Raw genomic sequence first — 18247 nt, 5'->3', positions numbered from 1 at the left:
TACGTACATATCATCCCTATTTTTATCAATGTCTTTACTCGTCTAAGTTTTACTTTAGTATGTATACCGAGCAAAACTAAATGAAATACAAAGCGCGGATGCAAGGTTTGACTCGATTTTACACGCAGGGGTGTAGTGTGTATAATACAGCGATTTTGAGAAACGTTTTGAAATGATATGAGTTTTTTTTTTTAATTCATTTATTTTATCATTCCTTTATTATAATGTGGGGAATACTATAAGCATATGCGAAACAAATCATAAATTAATCTTACAGATAAATACAAATACATTTTCATCGAAAACTTGGTCTAAGAAATTTTAGTTCAGCGATTAGAAATCAAATCTTTGTCTAAGCGTTAGGCTATATCACAGAGTCAAATAAATAAATAAGTTCAAATTGCACATCTCAATTCAAGTAAAAGTAAGGCGATATCACATTATAATCACTGGCACCTTTCATCACTTCGATCTTCAACCTGAAAGTTTTTATACACTTCAAACTTCGAAGGTTATTACAGAGGCTGTTGTATTCATGCGTGGCTTGTTTCAAGACTGATGATAGTCGGGGCATCTTAAGTTGTCCGCATGGCGAGTATGATGGGAATGAACATCGCGATTGTGTCGAATTGTGAAATTGTGCTTAGTTAGTCCATTCACGATCTTGTGGAGTTGAGCGACCCTTTCGACGACAGCAAGTTTTTCAACAGGTAGAAAACTCAATGAGTGCGATATACTCAAGGGTTCGGTCTAGTTAATTGAGCTCCGTGCTGACAAATGTTTGATTATCAGAATCTGAAATGTATGAAATAAAGTCAAGGAACTGAAAACAAATTTTAAAGACTAACCATGAAAGAAATGAAATCTGCAATTTAGTTTCTTTTATACCACCGAGGGCCAAAAATCGCTCGAGATGGATTTTAAATACAATTTCCAACTTTATTTTCCTCGTTGAACAAATAACTACACTTAACTATTACAGAGATGCTCTCGGAGCAAGATTAAAATAATGACTCGTTTGACTCCTATGGCTCTTAGATGAACAACTACTCTCATACTCTCAATTCAACGCATGGATCGCACTCCGTTTATGAATCGATTCATCCGTTTACATGACAAATAAACAAATGACAGGGAATCAAAATGAATTTTTGAGATAAAACTGTGTACTTAAGAGGCATCGGTGCTTAGTTAAAATTGTAGCCTACATTAACGTGTATCGTATCTCATTTTTGATGATTTCTTTTCATCAAAATCTATTTTCTAAAATGTACGACCACGAATGTGCTTTAAATAAGAATTAGTTTTGGTTGTTGTCGTTCAATATTTTTAAAGTAAACTAAAATCCCGTATTTAAAAAACGCCCAAATGTATGCTTTTCAACAAAGCATCGATGTATCTTAACACTAACACTCACTCAGTCCTTAATGCGTCACTTCTTATTTTCTTGATGCCAACTTAGAGACTCAATACTATCTTAAGATTCTATTGGTTGAACAACGCCGACCGAGGTAAAATGTGAGTGTGCAAACAAGGAAACTCAGCTCAACATAAGCATTTACTTTTTCGTGGGTTTTGTTTGTTATATTCGTTTCATCACATCAGAATAGGTACACTCTTTCAATATCTTCTATTTTATTAAAAATATAGGAAAAGATGTGGAACGAATAAATTTGCGAGTACGAAGTTTGTGGCTCTCTCCGAAAGCAAAGGAAGTGTTTGAGCTAGTCGAACCGCCAAATATTTAAATAACATAAATTACTCAGTTAAGATATTTTCAATACTCATGCCAACGAGTAATGACGAATTTTCGACAGTTGCAGCGACTCAAATCAATTTTAAACATTTCCACTTCTTTCGACTTCTCCAAAAAAAATGCCACAAAAGGACCCTAATTCCCTAAATTCAATAAAATATTCGAAAACTTTATTAAACCGAAATCACAACGAGCATACAACCCTGTGTTGAGCTGTCAGTCTATGCAAGAGGAAGATTGATGACCGCCATGAAAATTTCAGTAGGGTGGGATAACAGGGTATATATTTTCTCCCTTCTTGAATGGAAATGTTTGTGTATATTCATATTTGCCTTTGTTAGGTATACGGAGCCACATCAGATATGTGTATTTTTTTAAATTCTCTGTTGATACAACAGGGACCATAGGTAAACCTTTTGTACGGTTTAGTAGAAACTTTAGTTTTGGTAAATTGAATTCAGTCATGTGATTTTGAACACATCGTATGGTGTACAAAACTAGTAATTATGAAAATTCTTTTTTTTTACATATATTGGGTGAATAACCTATTCGATAGATCGGCTCCGATATATTGTTTGACGAGTGGGTTATTTTGGGAAATGATAGAAGCAATGTCACTAAAAGAGACGAATGCCACGTATATAGTTAAATATTAACCAATATGCAATCAAATTAGTTTTGTCCTCGATCATATCTGATTGTTTATGGTATTTTTGATTAATGCTATAGTTAGACCAGAAAGGCTATATCAACGTATCGGCTACAAATAATTTCTTTAATGAAACATTATGGACATTGAATTACTTTGTACTGCATATTAAAAAAAAACATTTCTGTTTGCGCCATGACCTCTCTCCTCATATAAGTTTACACTAAGTTTATACTACATTGGAGCACTATACCGTAATCGGAGTAGTTTGAAGTAGTGTACGATTTTAGTAAGGAAACTACATCGGTTACGAGCGCCCTATAGTTACGAACACTGAAAGAGAAAAGGAATGGATGACTCTGTGCGTGGGAGAAAAAAAACAGGGGCTCGTAATAGAAATAAAGGGAGCTAGTAATTAATGCTGTTACCTCACATTCTATCTACGGTCATATGGGTTTCTTTTCGGTATTAAGGAAGATACCAAAGGGTTTTCGTTTTTTTTTTAATATTCAAAAACCGAAGTGTAAACTAGTGATAAAAGAGCTTAAGATGCATCTAAATTATAAAGGAATTTTTTAAATAGATTATCTCTTATCGCATAAACATTGAATTCTTCAGTTGGAATGGCGATGTATTTCCAACGACTGAAAGTGTTATTTCAGTAAGTTTTATTGTAAATGTCTCACATTTCATGCATTGCGCAACAGTGTGCTTTGCTGTAAGTGCAGAGATAATTCATTCCACTGAGTGCAGGTAATTTTACTGCAAATGATTAATATCTCAATGAACTTAATTCCTGCTTTTATATAGAAATAAATGATTAGGTAGACCGAACGACGATGGTTTTTGTTAGTTGTATTATAATGTTACTTGCAGTAAATTGGGGTAAAAAGTTCAATTACCTGTTTACCCTAACTAAAGTTTTGGGCTTTTTTACTGACTGAGTAAAATCGGCAAGACTTGTATATCCGTTAGTCTTCTATAATCGGCGGGCAGAGTGTAGTTGAGAGACCTTACTGAAACGTAAGATTTAGGTCTATGCCTCTCTGCAAAGTTCAAAGGTTTGACAATTTTAAAATTGAAATTCATTCGATAACAAGTTTATTTTGAATCAATTTTATTTGTTCATTTTTTTATATTACAAAATTTTTTACCCTATAAACAAACATTTTTAATCGATACAAAATATTATGGCACAATTAAGGTAATCATAAATAGTCGATACACAAATCAAAAATCCGTAAAAAAATCATAATCACAGTCAAGTGACGGTGTACTATTTGAGGAAGTAAAATTAGATCCATAACTGAATTGGCTTTCGCTAAATGTGAAATCCAAACCGGTGTAAAAATCAACACCTACGTAACCCCAGGTTTCGGATGCGGCTACATTTTCATTTATCGTAGTCGGTAAGACCGGTGAAGTCGCTAAAGTTGGAGCTTCAATTGTCTTTTGATTCTTATTGAGCACCTGTGGCTGCATTCCTGGCGACGACAGTGCAGCTGGTGGTGTATTATCCTCTTTATTGCAACCATTGAGTCGAATTTTTTGCGTCGGTAATGATGGCGATTTCTTTTTCTTTCCATTATTTTGTAAAGTCGGTAGACCTGGTGTGTGATTTTTCTTTTTATCCTTGTTGAGCACCTGTGGTTGCGTTTCTGTCGATGGCAGATTATTCATTTTATTGCAAGTGGAAGGTTGAATTGGTTGCTTCGGAATTGCTGGCGATTTCTTTTTCTTTCCAAGTACTTTTCTCAATTCACAAAGACGTCTGTTGTTAAACCATACTGCAACTTGAATGGGGTTTATGTTCAGTTCTGTCGCCAAGGCCTCCTTCTGAAGTCTGTTGATATATATACTTCGCGAAAACTGGTTCTCAAGGATCTGGCACTGTTGTTTTGTAAGTAGGCGTACCCTACATTTCGAAACTGTAAAAACATAAAAATATTCAATTAATAAAACAATAAAACTCACGAACTGAACAGCTTTTCTATTGACAAGTCACTGACCATCGGATGCTGAGCTTAATTCTGATAGAGGAAGCCTCTACGAATTTTTCGAGCACAAATTTTAAAATATTTTAATGGCTTATTTTAAAATAATTTCATTTTTCTTGTGTTACTCGTCGTGAAAGTTTCATGATGAAACTTCTTTCACTAAAAGACAGTGTCAGCGCTTCTAAACTAATCACAAGTTGAAAACAGTTATTTTGACACTATTTTTTAGTGGAAGAAGTTTCATCAGGGCACCCACCACAAGAAAATGAGATTATTTCATAATCGACCAGCCAAAATATTTAAAATTTGTGCTATAAATACTAGTGGAAGCTTTTCTTATCGGGGTTAAATTAAGCACCACCACAGACGGTCACTGACTCGTTGAAAGCCAGTTACATTCAGCCGCAGCAATCTGATTTTTTTATTTTCAATCCTTTTCTGCAATAATTTAGAAACTAACTGCGTACTCACCTGATTTTGATTCGGGATTTTCCGAAGCAGTCACTTTGTTTCCTGTCACTGGGTCTCTCTCCAATTTGTTTACTGCTGCTTTATTTATTGTCACTTTCTTCACAGCCACGTTGTTTCCTGCTACGTTTTTTCCTGTCATGTTGTTATCTGCCACTTTATTTTCAACCACTTTGTGTACTGCGACTTTATTTTCTGCCAATTTGTTTTCGGCCACTTTGTTAACGCTGACAATTTGAACTTTGCCCTGTATTATTTTCACCATTACAGTCTGGAACAGAAATAACTGAATTTAGTTCAAATAACTTTAATATTAAAACGTGTGAAAAACATTATTTTTGCCTCAAATAATTTAATTTAAAGTTTGTGGTCACTTTACGGTCGAAAAATTTAAAAACCGCGATTTTTTACACATTAAAAAAATCGATTTTTTCAGTTGAGGAATTTTGTCGAACAAACAGTCACACCACACAAATTTCACAGACGATTTTCAAAAAAAAAATTATTTTAGATAACCGACAACATTCCCAAGAATTTAAGCCAATTAGAGCAAAAATCGAATAATTTTCTATGTCGCGTCGCTTATAGAATTTTCAAGTTTAGAATTTACTCAATTTTTCATAGTTGGCGAACTTTGACGACACACCAAACATAATGTTTCGGGAACATTTTTTCCAATTTAAACCTTTTCTGTTTAATGGGACTCTAATTAGTAGAAAAACACTAGTTAGTACAAAAAATATCTTTACTAAAAGAGATTACGAACAATTACATCCCATCGAGATGACGTAAATTACCTAGACGAAGTCGAAGATCTGTAACTATATCGCAATGAGCAATTTTACGGGCGGTAGTTGTATAAATAAAAGAAGTCTGTGGGACAAAAGTATACTGACAAACATAAAGTTAAGAATGAGATGTGCCAATATTCTCATACAGAGCCTACCTCGGTGAATGGGATCTGATCTGATTAAGAAATTCATTGCACAAGAGAGATAGATGTAATCACATGAGGAAAGAACAATTTGACATTTTAAAAAAGGTTTCTCACGGGAAAAATTGACGCTAAATTCTTAAATGCCTCGGTTACAATTTTCCCCATGCAAAGGTCGACCTTTTTACAGCAATTCGCTCCGGCGAAAATGATCCATTATATGTAGACCATTTTCGGCTAATTTTTTTTTTCCTATGTGGACATCAACTTTCGCCCCACGACATAAATGAGAAAAATCTTGTAAGGAAAATATCATTTGAATCGACTGAGATGTCTCTCAGGGGCGAATTAACAAACGTAACGTCACCAAGAAAACTGAAACGGATGAATAAATCTAATTTATGTGTTGTGTCAATATTGGTTGTTTGCTGTAAACGACAAGCGAGCGAAGCGAGCAAGAAAATTTTTCAAAAGCAGGGTATCACTACTCCAATTCCAATATAATTAAAACAATTTTGCTATTTCATTTATTGAAGTATCACTGACAATGTCTGTGATTAAACATCTTTACGTGTTACGGCATGTTTCATTCTCATTTACATTGCCTAATCACGTAAAGCATTGTACTTACGAGGTTCCAAGTTGTTATTTGACAAGTGGGGAATACAGTAACACCCTACTTATCAAATACACAACTTGGAACCTCTGAAGTAATATTCTAAAAATTCAATAAACCGCGAGCCTAAATAACCTCCATACAAACTGCACACACACTCATATCTGTCAGCGTTTTTTTTTTTGTATTTCATGCGTCAGTACTTTGTCGATGCATGATAGGGAGGTTTTTTTTCTCATTTTTGTAAAGACGTAAAATCAAATAAAAGAAATGTTGCTGATCACGAAACGAATCTGAGAGATAGTACAAGCAAGCGGACAAGACTTGCTAAAGGTAATGGAAAAGAACACCAAACAAACGATTTGACCAAACGAATTGAATCGAAAATTTCGGAAGGAGACGTTCGAGGTACTGTCAAACGTCGTGTCAACGGAAACATTAGTAAAACAAAACGTTTCCACCCTAACATTTACAAGCCAAACACCCTGCACCAAGCAGACAATTGAACTTCACAGAGCCTAACGACAAATCGATCACTACAACAGCAAGGACGACCACGAACCACGACGAATCCATCAAAATGAGAATTGTTCGACTGCTGAGCACTGAGTAATATCGAATTTCAACGAAGTAACACCAGTAATAAAAATCGTAACTAAAGATCTGAAATTACTTGGAGCACCTCTGACAGAAACTACAACGAAAAGAATTCTGGCGAAAAAGAAAATTGAGTTGTCGATAATGATTGAACGTCTCAATAATCTGAAATATCACGTCGCTTCCTATATCCTGAAACACTGCTTCACAATACCGAAACTAACGTACTTACTGAGAACAAGCTGGTGTTTCAATTTTGAAGGACATATTCATGACATGAACAATATGATTGAATTCCTGTCTAAATAACGAACAGTGGACAATTGCCAGTCTTCCAATAAAAGATGGAGGCCTTGGTATCAGAAAAATCAAAGATAACGCACTACCAGTATTTCTAGCTTCAGTCAATTCGGTGGCCGAACACGTCAACATGATGTTTCCATAAATTTTGAATGAGTCGGTCATTGCAAGATATGAACAACAGATTTTCATAAAAAAAACGATCCAAAAAGCATGGGACATCATCTCCATTGAAAAAATCGTGAATTCATTAACGTTGTCAACCGAAGAACAAAAAGCACGATACAACGTTACAATTTACAATTGCAAAGAAATTCAGTGCCTGGTTAACCGTATTACCGTCACGGCAAATTGGAAGCATACTCGACAGCAATACTTTTCGTATCTCGATTGCATTGCGTTTAGAATGCGATATTTACATACCACACTAGTGCAATTGTTAATGTGGCACCCAAGTGAAAAAGAATGGAATTAATGGTGTGTCCTGTAAAAATAGTGCTGAAAAACACGCCCGTCACAGCTAGATAAACAACATTTTGTGCAGAGATTAGCCAATATTCCACCGAGGCTCGAGCCGAAAATTTTCAGAGACAGCGGAAAAAGAGCAGACGTTAAAAGACGAAGATAAAATGATCGTATGGGATGCTACGATAAGAGATGCACTCACTCCATTGTACATACATTCATCATCGTTGCGAACTGGTAGTCTAGTGCGACGAGGAGCAACAGAAAAATGTAATGACTACAAAAAAAATGGTTGAAGATAACTACATCTTTTTACCTTTCGCATGTCAAACATTTGGACCATGGTGCGCGGAGGCTGTAAACTTTGTAGGAAAGTTGAGAAATTTTCTCAAAATGTCAACAGAAGAACCACGATCAAAGCAATACTTGACGCAACGCATAAGCCTTGCTATACAAAGGACAAATGTTGCCAGTATAATTGGAACATTTGAATACGATGAGCAATTGAATGAAATAATTTATATTTTATCAAACTACGTTTAATTTTAATTTTACTTTATAGACACTTTATGTTATTCACTTACCGGGTTTTTCTTTAATATCTGGACAGAAGGCACACTCGACGGACGGATGGCGACGAATTTCGCGAATTCAATTTTCTCCATTTTTATAAAAAGTCTTCAATTTTTGTAAAATTTAGATCAACGCAAAACTGAGACGCTTCCACTATGTTTGGCTGCCAGCGATAGAATGAATTGAATTTTATCTCTAAATTGTCCACACCGAAAGCAATTAGAAAGATGTACCTGTGATACACAATAAAAAGGTGCAACACCCTTTTCTTTTAAATAAGTGACAAAGAGGATTAGCAATATTTTGGTGCTACAAAACTGTCGTTTTGTACCAATGAAATATTTTTGGGATTCTTATATTGAAAATTAACTCTCGTCACTAAATAATTGCAACTGGTTAGACTTTAAACTCTTTACGTCTTGAAAAAAGGGAAAATCTATTTTAACTTGTAGGTGGTCGGTATGGTGACGATATAGAACGATATAATAGGACACTAAACGAATTATTAACTCACTATCTTGTTCAGTAATAATTTTGTACAGAACAAAATATCACCTCATGTTTTTATGCATACGCGAATCCAATACAAACAAAAAAATTTACATGCTTCAGTTGTGACCGTTTTTTGTACTAAATTACTGTAGAACAAGATAATAGGACTGGTAATATGAAATCTTGCTTCAGCATGTAAAATATATAATACGTAGTTGCTTCCAAATGTCTGTCTCGGAACATAATTTTATTGAATTCTTGTAAATACGAAAACATTAGTTTAATAACGCATTTAGTATACCAGTTCAATAATCTACTGTTTTTACAGATTTGAATTATCATACGATGCACAAGTACAGAACGGAATCGTTCGAACAAATTATTGTCGCTTGATTCAGTTTTTGATCACTGCAATGATTTTAATTACTGTACCAATAGAATATCAATAAATTGAATTTATATTTCAAGCAGAAAATCATCTTCTAAGAGATTAGACGGTGGTAGATTATATATTTTAGACCAAAAAAGTTTCTGTGGAATCCTAGTGCTTTAATTCCTAGTACATTCCGACCTGAAACAATGATTTGATTACTCCAACGTATCAAACGAAATAGAAAAATAAAATAATGAAAATCGATTCAGTGTGACGAGAGAGATAGTCCCCATGAAGCCTAAGGGAAAAAAATTATCGAATTTTTCTTTCGTTTCATCGTTGTTTTGATGATCTTTTCAATAATTTTAATACATTTGAGCTGTACCGATGAATTCAGGATGGTAATTTTCATTTAAATGTTATATTATCTTATCTTTTGTTTGATATTTTTTTGATAATATTATCTTATTAACCATAGTGATATTAAAGAGAAACCTGAAAAGGTAATTACTGAGTCAACTCAACATTAATGACTCGATATCATTGCAATTTTATTTTATCGACAGGATAATTGCATCAAGAATTGCATACACAAATTGAACAAAATAGAACCATAAATAAATTAACAAGTTGTGTGATGAATAACTTAATTAACTAGTTTGACGAGGTGTCCCGAGCGAAGGCCGGGTGTCAACGCTGGTATTTATTTAAAATCAAAAGGCAGTCCACTGAATCATATACATTTCTAGCGTCAGAGAAAACCCCTCAGGAAACTTCAAAAAATCTCTTAAGCCCTGTAGTACCGGCGGAAATGGTTATTGTTCTGCGTAAATAAAAAAATCTTCTAATACTCTAGCATATGAGTGTCGTACTCTACAGTCTGATACGTATCAGACTCAGAATACAAATTTAAAGATTTTCCTTACACCCTTAGGCATAAATACCCAATTAAGATATCCGAGCTGGGTAGACTCGGAGAATCTGGTGGCAAGTACGGGATTTGAACCCTGTACACTTCGATTAGAAGTCTGAAACTTTGTCACTACGCCACCAGTTCTGATGTAATTTATCATACTTTCACCGTGTTAAAGAAATTCAATAACTTTAGATAGATCACAGATATAGCGCAATTGGAGAGTTTTGTCAAATTGATTGTATATTTGTTGAAACGCGTACAACGAGTAAACAATGATTGGTCCCATTGTTCCAATGAATGTTGGTAACACCGACTCATTTTTGTTTGCTTTGTAGTTGTATTTGTCAGATGTATTGCACGAAAGAATTAGAACTAAATAACTGAGTCAAACGATTTTTTTAATCAAATTTTCTATGTTTTGATACTTCCTTGCATTGCATACTCGTATGCCCCATTTATATAGTTGGTTAAGTGAGTGCTCTGTGATTATAAAATCAATTTACTGTATATCTAGCTAGAGCCCCGAGTGATTTTTGTTGCTAACTTTTGTTTAAGTTGATAGGTACTTCAGTGCTTCAATTTGGTTCAACTATTTTCCTGCCAGTCTACTGACTTATGAGGCTTTAGAATGTTTGATTAGTCATCTTCAGAATGTAAACAAGAGTTTAAAAACTGTACCTATCACTTAGAGCATTCAATGTAATATCTCTGCGCTGACTTACGTTATCACAATTAATTTCACAAAACTTTTACTTCTTTTAACGTTTAAATTACTTAAAAAAATTAACATCTGTTGATCAGGACCTTTGTTTTGCTTGTGTTGCCATTTGACACATTCACGTCACCGAAAAGCTGTTGCAGGTTCATTCCGTTCATTCGACTATTCCTCGGTATTGCACATAGTCCTTTATTACTGTTTTTGAATTATAGAAAACAGGAAATACATGTGTAACATCTTTTTGGAAATAGACCTTTGAGTTGCCATTCAAAATCATTTGGTTCGCTTCATAAATTTTAATGATTTTCTTTGATTTAACTTTTCTTAGTATCTTTTTCTTGTCAAAATTAAATTAGTGACTTTTCCAGAAAATGTGATGGACCAGCGAGGTGACGCGTGGTGCACCGAGGTGACGCGTGGTGCACCGAGGTGACGCGTGGTGCACCGAGGTGACGCGTGGTGCACCGAGGTGACGCGTGGTGCAGCGAGGTGCACCGAGGTGACGCGTGGTGCACCGAGGTGACGCGTGGTGCAGCGAGGTGCACCGAGGTGACGCGTGGTGCAGCGAGGTGCACCGAGGTGACGCGTGGTGCACCGAGGTGCACCTAGGTGACGCGTGGTGCACCGAGGTGTGATGCACTGACAAACCAGTTTTCAGATTATTACCTGTGACAGATAATCTTTCCCCAGGTAATGTAATTTCTCTACAAAAACAGCATTACCTGTCACAGATAATGTGATTTTTGAATGAAAAATTACATTACCTGGTTTTCGGTTTTATATTATAGAAGCGGCGCATTTAGAGGAATGCCCTAGCACAATTTTTTGTTTAAAATAATGTTTTACGCCGATTGAAAACTAGGTCTTATCTTTTGGGCAGGCAGGTCCCTTCACTGACAATTTTCTCAATACATCTTTGAATTCTTTTATTGTTAAACTTCCGAAGCATCACTGATACAAAAACCTAGAATTATTTGGAAGAAACCATCGAACGTAAGACGAAATGACTTTTTTTTGACTCATCTGACTTTGACTTTCTTATAAATCTGCAGCGAGATTTTCAACCAACCATAAATCATAAATAAAATGAGTCTCGTGTTAATTAGGAACTTCCCACTCGTACGAGCGTTTATTATTATGTTTGATTGCCTCTCTGTCAAATGTAATCAGAGGGGATGCGAAGTAAGTTTTGCTAATGTGGAACGATGAGAGAACTCTCACTTTATACAAAATAAAAAAAAGTGCGATGCATGTTCTCTTACACTTATGTATTTTTCTGGTGTAAGCCATTATGGTAAAGGGAGTTAAAAACTACCTACGTTGATAGTTGAATAACTTGATTGTTGACTATCACATTTCATAGTCAACTTTCAAGTTGTTAGACAGGAATTGTTTGCGACCGATAAGGCATGAAGTAAAACCTAACCATTGAAATCACAACGGCAAAGAAACAGAACAAACAAAAGTACTAATTTTTGAGCATTTGACATTTATTGAGCTTAATTTTTTTAACAAATAGTTTTTTCTTGCATTTTTCGAAAGCAGTCGTCACAAGCCGTGTCTCCTCCAACTGGATGAACGATCTGAAAATTGTCATCCATGCACACCGAACATAAGCCAATATTTGTGTCGTCAAATGCTGTAAGGATTTGAAAGAAAGGAGAAATGAGTTAATAGAATTGTTGGTGATATTTCTCTTTTTAAACAAACTTACGTCTATGGTTTTTTTCATTGAGGATCTTTTTACTTTTTTCTTGTCGTTTCAAAAAACGAATATGCTGATGGATTTCGTTCAGCCGGCGTTCTCTCTGCTCTGGAGGTAGGACCATCGCTTCCGATATCAATTCTTCTGTTTCTTCGTCCATCGAGTCATCAACGGAAGTTTCCAGTAGATCGTCCAAATTTGTAGAAAAAATATTTGCGTACGCTTCGTCTGTGGGAAAAAAATTCAAATGAGTGTTTTGCAATATAATTCTGCCAATAGTCTAGAACATTCTGTGTCCATAATTTCGCACGGTTTCTGTTATAGTTCGATGTCCTGATTTAGAAAAGTTTGGGTGCCAGGCTTGTCGTTTTCTTGAAAAGAGGGGGAAAGTTTGGGGTACTCCCGTTTTTGACCTTTTTTTGTCAGATTTCACCAAGTATTGGATTGAATAACGTTGAAAAAAAAAAAAATCTAACGTCAGTGTATCCATCTGGTGTATGGAATTTTTCACGAATTTTTGGAAAACACACCAAAAAAGTCTCCAAACACAATATTTAATTTGAAAAACCGTTTTTTTCACTTTTTTTACATTTTTGAGTGTACCCCAATTATTCTACAATTTTGATGCCCGGAAAATTCTACATTGAAATATGGTGTATATTGTTCTTAAGAGGCACCGGCACTTAGCTAAAATTGTAGCCTACATTTGCGTGTTTCGTATTTCATTTTTGTTAATATCTTTTCATCAGAATCCTTTTTGAAAAATGTACGACCGCAATTCCGACCACGAATCTGTTAGCTTTAAATAAAAATTAGTTTTGGTTGTAGTCGTTTGATCAGCTCTGAGAAAAGTGAGCAGTTTAATGAAATTTTCATGAACTGCTCATTGTTCTCAGAGCTGGTCAAATTGTTACAACCAAATCTATTTTCTGTTGAAAGCTAACACATTCGTGGTTGGAATTGCGGTCGTACATTTTTGAAAAAGGATTCTGATGGAACGATATCATCAAAAGTAAACTAAAATCCTGTATTTAAAAATCGCCCTAATGTATGCTTTTCGGCAAAGTACCGGTGCCTCTTAAACACAGCAAAAGTGTTATCGTGACAGAAAAATCATTTTATTTACCTTTGCGAATCAATTAGATTTTTATGATGGGATTTGTCTTACAGTTGCATGTTGATTTTCATATCTTAGAATAATAACTGGCCCACAGGGAGTCATAAAAAATAACTTTCTAGTATTCACACTTTAAAAATTGGTGGTATTTTTCGTTTTTTTTTGGTACGATTTTAACAACTTGATCAACATGCAACTTTGACACAAATACCATCATAAAAATCTAATTGACTTGCAAAGATAAATAAAATAATTTTTCTGTCATGATAACACTTTTGTTGTGTTTAGGCACACCCTGTGACTTTTAACAGACAATATACACCATATTTCGATGTAGAATTTTCTGGGCATCAAAATTGTAGAACTGACGATGTAGAAATATTGAATTTGGAGACTCTTTTGCACCACACGGTGTTGTCCAAAAATTCTTGAAAAATCCCTAATGTAGGAAAATTAATTCTCTATCGTTTTCGTAAAAAAAACCATGAAATACTTGGTTCCATCTGACCAAAAAAGGTAAAAAACGGGAGTACTATATCCCAAACTTTCTCACCTCGTTTCTCGAAAACTAGCCTAGCACCCGAACTTTTCTTGATCTAAATCATTTTTTTCTAATTGTTTTGATTTTTGTGTAGTTTTGCAAGAAAAATCAAAAGATTTAAAAAAAAGAATCAAGAAAAATCTTAACTAGTTGTTGATAAAACATCAATTTCCCGTTTTAATTTGTGACCAAATATTTAAATCAAATTACTTACGCTCATTCAGTTCATAGCTGTTAACATTCGTAGCACTATCGAGAGAATTGCTGTTAAAGCCAAAATTCTTATGCTGATCTTCAAACAAATTCTGATCAAAATGTACGGAAATCTAAAAAAGAAATTATTTTTATGTTAATTTTGCTGTTGCCATTTGACCTCAAGAACTCATTTGCTCAATAATAAAAACAACAAATTTATTTGGTACACTTACATTGCTTTTGGTATTCATTTTTAGTCACTTGTTTTTGAAAAAGGTAAAATTTTCAATGATAAATCGTTAGTTGAACTGTCCTCACTGACGGTCGGTTTCAAATTACTTGTCCGAAGCTCTTTGTTCGTTCTACATGTTGTCAATAGAAGACACTCTTCACTGTCGTTTCACTCACACGTACGTGTGGAATTGAAGAAACGTATAGACAAACGCTACTACTATGTGGTGGAATACGTGTGGAACAAAAAAAACGAAAGAAACATACGAAACCCACCAAAATTATATTTTTATGATGAGATCAGTTTATCATGAGAGAGCGAAATGTCAAATAAACAAAGCAAAAATTGATAAAATTCAATTTTGTCTCACACGGAGTACTTTTTTGGTAAGAGGAGATGAAGCCTAAGTAAATAAAACAAAAATTTAAAAAAATTCATTTTTTTGTAGGTGGAAATCAAGCCTTAAGCTCGCGAAATGCAAATTTGGTATTATTTGAGCACGAAGAAAAGCATAAAAGGAAGACCTAAATCGACGGTTACACGAAAATGTAAAATTACCTGTTAATGACCTTCGAGTATATTCATGCTGATTGCAGCAATACAATAGTACCTGACACATTTTTTTGATAAATATTAATGCTAGAATTCTTTTATATTTTCTCAACTTAATGGTTTTCCCAGTCATTTTGTAAGATTTCTGGTGTTTCTGAATTGTGAATTGTGGTCGTGCCAACCAGATGTTTCAAATCTTTTGAATGTTGTACTGAACATGCTGCCAACGTATTACGAACTATAGGAGTAGCCACTATTAAGTAATTATTAAACTTACTCACCTCTGATCACAAATTCATTATAACGGCCAATTGTTCTCATAATTTTTTTATATGAAACGAGCCATCAGAACAGTCGGAGCGTTTGCTGCGACTGAGCCCCGTACAAACCCGTATATCTATTGCGTACGTGACCCTAGTGCGTCTGTCACCCTACTTTGACCGTAAGCCTATGCGCCGGTTAAAGTAGGTAAAGTAAAATTATTATGTAATGTGTACATCTTAGAAATTGCGCATAGCGCAATTACGAAGCCCCGTACGACGTTCCTTTCAAATAAAACAAAAATTTCAATTAGCCCTAAAATTTTAATTTATTGAGTATAAATACACATAGGGCCTAGTATCGGCCTCAGTCCGAGGATCCAATTTTTTTTTTCAACTACATTCTATTCGGCCTTTGATTACCTTCCAAATGAAACAAAAAATACGGAAAACGGATGAAATTTGCTCGAGTTATATGTAAAATACACATAGGGCCCTAGTAGCGGCCTTACTCCGAGGACCCAAATTTAATTTTTTTTCAACAACATTCTATTCGGCCTTTGATTACCTTCCAAATGAAACAAAAATTACGAAAAACGGATGAAATTTGCTCGAGCTATATGTAAAATACACATAGGGCCCTAGTAGCGGCCTTAGTCCAAGGACCCAAATTTAATTTTTTTTTCAACAACATTTTATTCGGTGTTCGATTATCTTTCAAATGAAACAAAAATTACGAAAAACGGATGAAATTTACTCGAGTTGTATGTAGAATACGCATAGGGCCCTAGTAGCGGCCTTAGTCCGAGGACCCAAATTTAATTTTTTTTTTTTCAACAACATTCTATTCGGCCTTTGATTACCTTCCAAATGACACAAAAATTACGAAAAACGAATGAAATTTACTCGAGTTCAATGTAAAATACACATAGGGCCCTAGTAGTGGCCTTAGTCCAAGGACCCAAATTTAATTTTTTTTGAACAACATTCTATTCGGCCTTTGATTACCTTCCAAATGAAACAAAAATTACGAAAAACGGATGAAATTTGCTCGAGTTATATGTAAAATACACATAGGGCCCTAGTAGCGGCCTTAGTCCAAGGGCCCAAATTTAATTTTTTTTTCAACAACATTCTATTCGGTGTTCGATTATCTTTCAAATGGAACAAAAATTACGAAAAACGGATGAAATTTACTCGAGTTGTATGTAAAATACGCATAGGGCCCTAGTAGCGGCCTTAGTCCGAGGACCCAATTTTTTTTTTCAACAACATTCTATTCGGCCTTTGATTACCTTCCAAATGACACAAAAATTACGAAAAACGAATGAAATTTAATTGAGTTCTATGTAAAATACAGATAGGGCCCTAGTAGCTTTTCACTTCTAAGGCCCTAACTCACGGTCCACACACCCGATTTTAAAAAACTTTTTTTTTCTGGATTGATGTTGACAATACCTATCATTTGCCGTGTCATTTACATTTCCATCGTTTATTTTGCCATAAATATCACCAAAAGACCTTAAATCACTTAGGTGGCCCTAACTCACGAAGGGCCGACCCGAATATGCCCATCTTCGAACTTAGCCTCACTATTTTGACTATCTTTCAGGGAAAAAAAAAATTTGAAATCGGATTTGATTTACTCAAGATATCGACGTGACGGACAGACGGACAGACGGCCCAAATTTTTATTGCGGATTCGTCATCTATGAACATAGGCAAACACTTTGCCCTTACCGTCTGCTTCGAATTCCATCAATTACACACGGCATCGTAATCCTATAAGCCCCTTCGTACTTCGTACGGGGCTAAAAACGATTGTTGTTTCGAGACGAACACGTACAATCTTGGTAATACTAATAGAAAATGAATTTTGAGTTTGAATATTTAAAAAATCCGTTTAGATTGCATCAAAATAATTTAGGCTTAGAAACCTGCGCCATCTGTTTTGTGATAGTCACAAGATTTTGTGAAAGACAAATAAAACATAGTCAAGCATTTAAAAAAAGGTGTCATTAGCATCGAACTATTGTGTCTCATACAAAAAATACAACTGTGGCAGATAATGTACATTACCTGGAGACAAAGTTACCTGCTGCATTTAAGATTTTCAACTCTTTTTTGTCAGTGCATGATATTTTTTAGATTTATCAGATATATGCAAATGAATCTAGATTTCGAAAAAATAGTAAATCTATTTTGTATTCGATCCATAATAGTCTATAAAAGATGACTAAAACTTGTTAAGAAACCTGTATGTACACAGATTTTAGCAATTCAGCGAAGAAACGCAGCCTGGCACCGGGTAAAATTAAGTACCATTGATGAAATTAAAACGCATTTTAATTCAATTCGTGAAGCAGAAAAAAATTCTCAACTTTTCGCTCTTTCAAATATATTTTTTAGTATAGCTTCTAAATTACGAGCAGACGCAGTCTTATGAGCCATAAGAGGCGCTCACCCCTTGGCAAATTTCTAGCCTACATTTTTGCGCAAAGATATTCGACTTTTGATGATTTCTCTGAACCAAAAACTTTTTCTGAAAAAGTAAGCCCATTAAAGCATGCAAAAATGATTACTGTGAACTTAGTACATGAGAGAGCCGAGTACATGAAAAGTGAACGAACCCCAAATTCTCTCAGTACTCCGAATATTTCCAATACTTCGAATACTCACAATCTCGCCTAATTAATAAAAAAAAACGCTCACCGCTGGGGTTGAACTTGGGCCCTCTCACGTACCAGTCCACAATAATTCTTCTGATCTAAATCGTTCATACAGATTAGAA

At 34.9% G+C, this 18247-nt stretch overlaps 1 protein-coding gene across 1 annotated transcript; it reads right to left on the bottom strand.

The window, feature by feature from the left end:
* Positions 1-12336: 12336 nt before the first annotated feature.
* On the bottom strand, positions 12337-14861 carry LOC119085765. The gene is made up of 4 exons (XM_037196249.1): positions 14646-14861; positions 14432-14543; positions 12569-12787; positions 12337-12493 (listed from the first exon to the last, which is right to left on the bottom strand). Exons 1-4 carry the CDS (start codon positions 14661-14663, stop codon positions 12363-12365), a joined length of 480 nt encoding a protein of 159 aa, XP_037052144.1. The 5' UTR covers positions 14664-14861; the 3' UTR covers positions 12337-12362.
* Positions 14862-18247: the final 3386 nt, after the last annotated feature.

Source organism: Bradysia coprophila, chromosome X, assembly GCF_014529535.1.
Source record: "Bradysia coprophila strain Holo2 chromosome X, BU_Bcop_v1, whole genome shotgun sequence".
Taxonomy (NCBI): Eukaryota; Metazoa; Arthropoda; class Insecta; order Diptera; family Sciaridae; genus Bradysia; species Bradysia coprophila.
The sequence above is the reverse complement of the archived record's forward strand: the minus strand, read 5'-3'. Positions and strand labels throughout refer to the sequence as shown.

Excerpts from the sequence above, each read along its gene's own strand:
- LOC119085765 (XM_037196249.1), bottom strand. Across the intron at positions 12,788-14,431 it reads CAGCTATGAACTGAATGAGC|ACGAAGCGTACGCAAATATT; the intron begins GTAAGTAATTTG and ends TTTTTCCCACAG. Across the intron at positions 12,494-12,568 it reads CAATGAAAAAAACCATAGAC|CATTTGACGACACAAATATT; the intron begins GTAAGTTTGTTT and ends AAATCCTTACAG.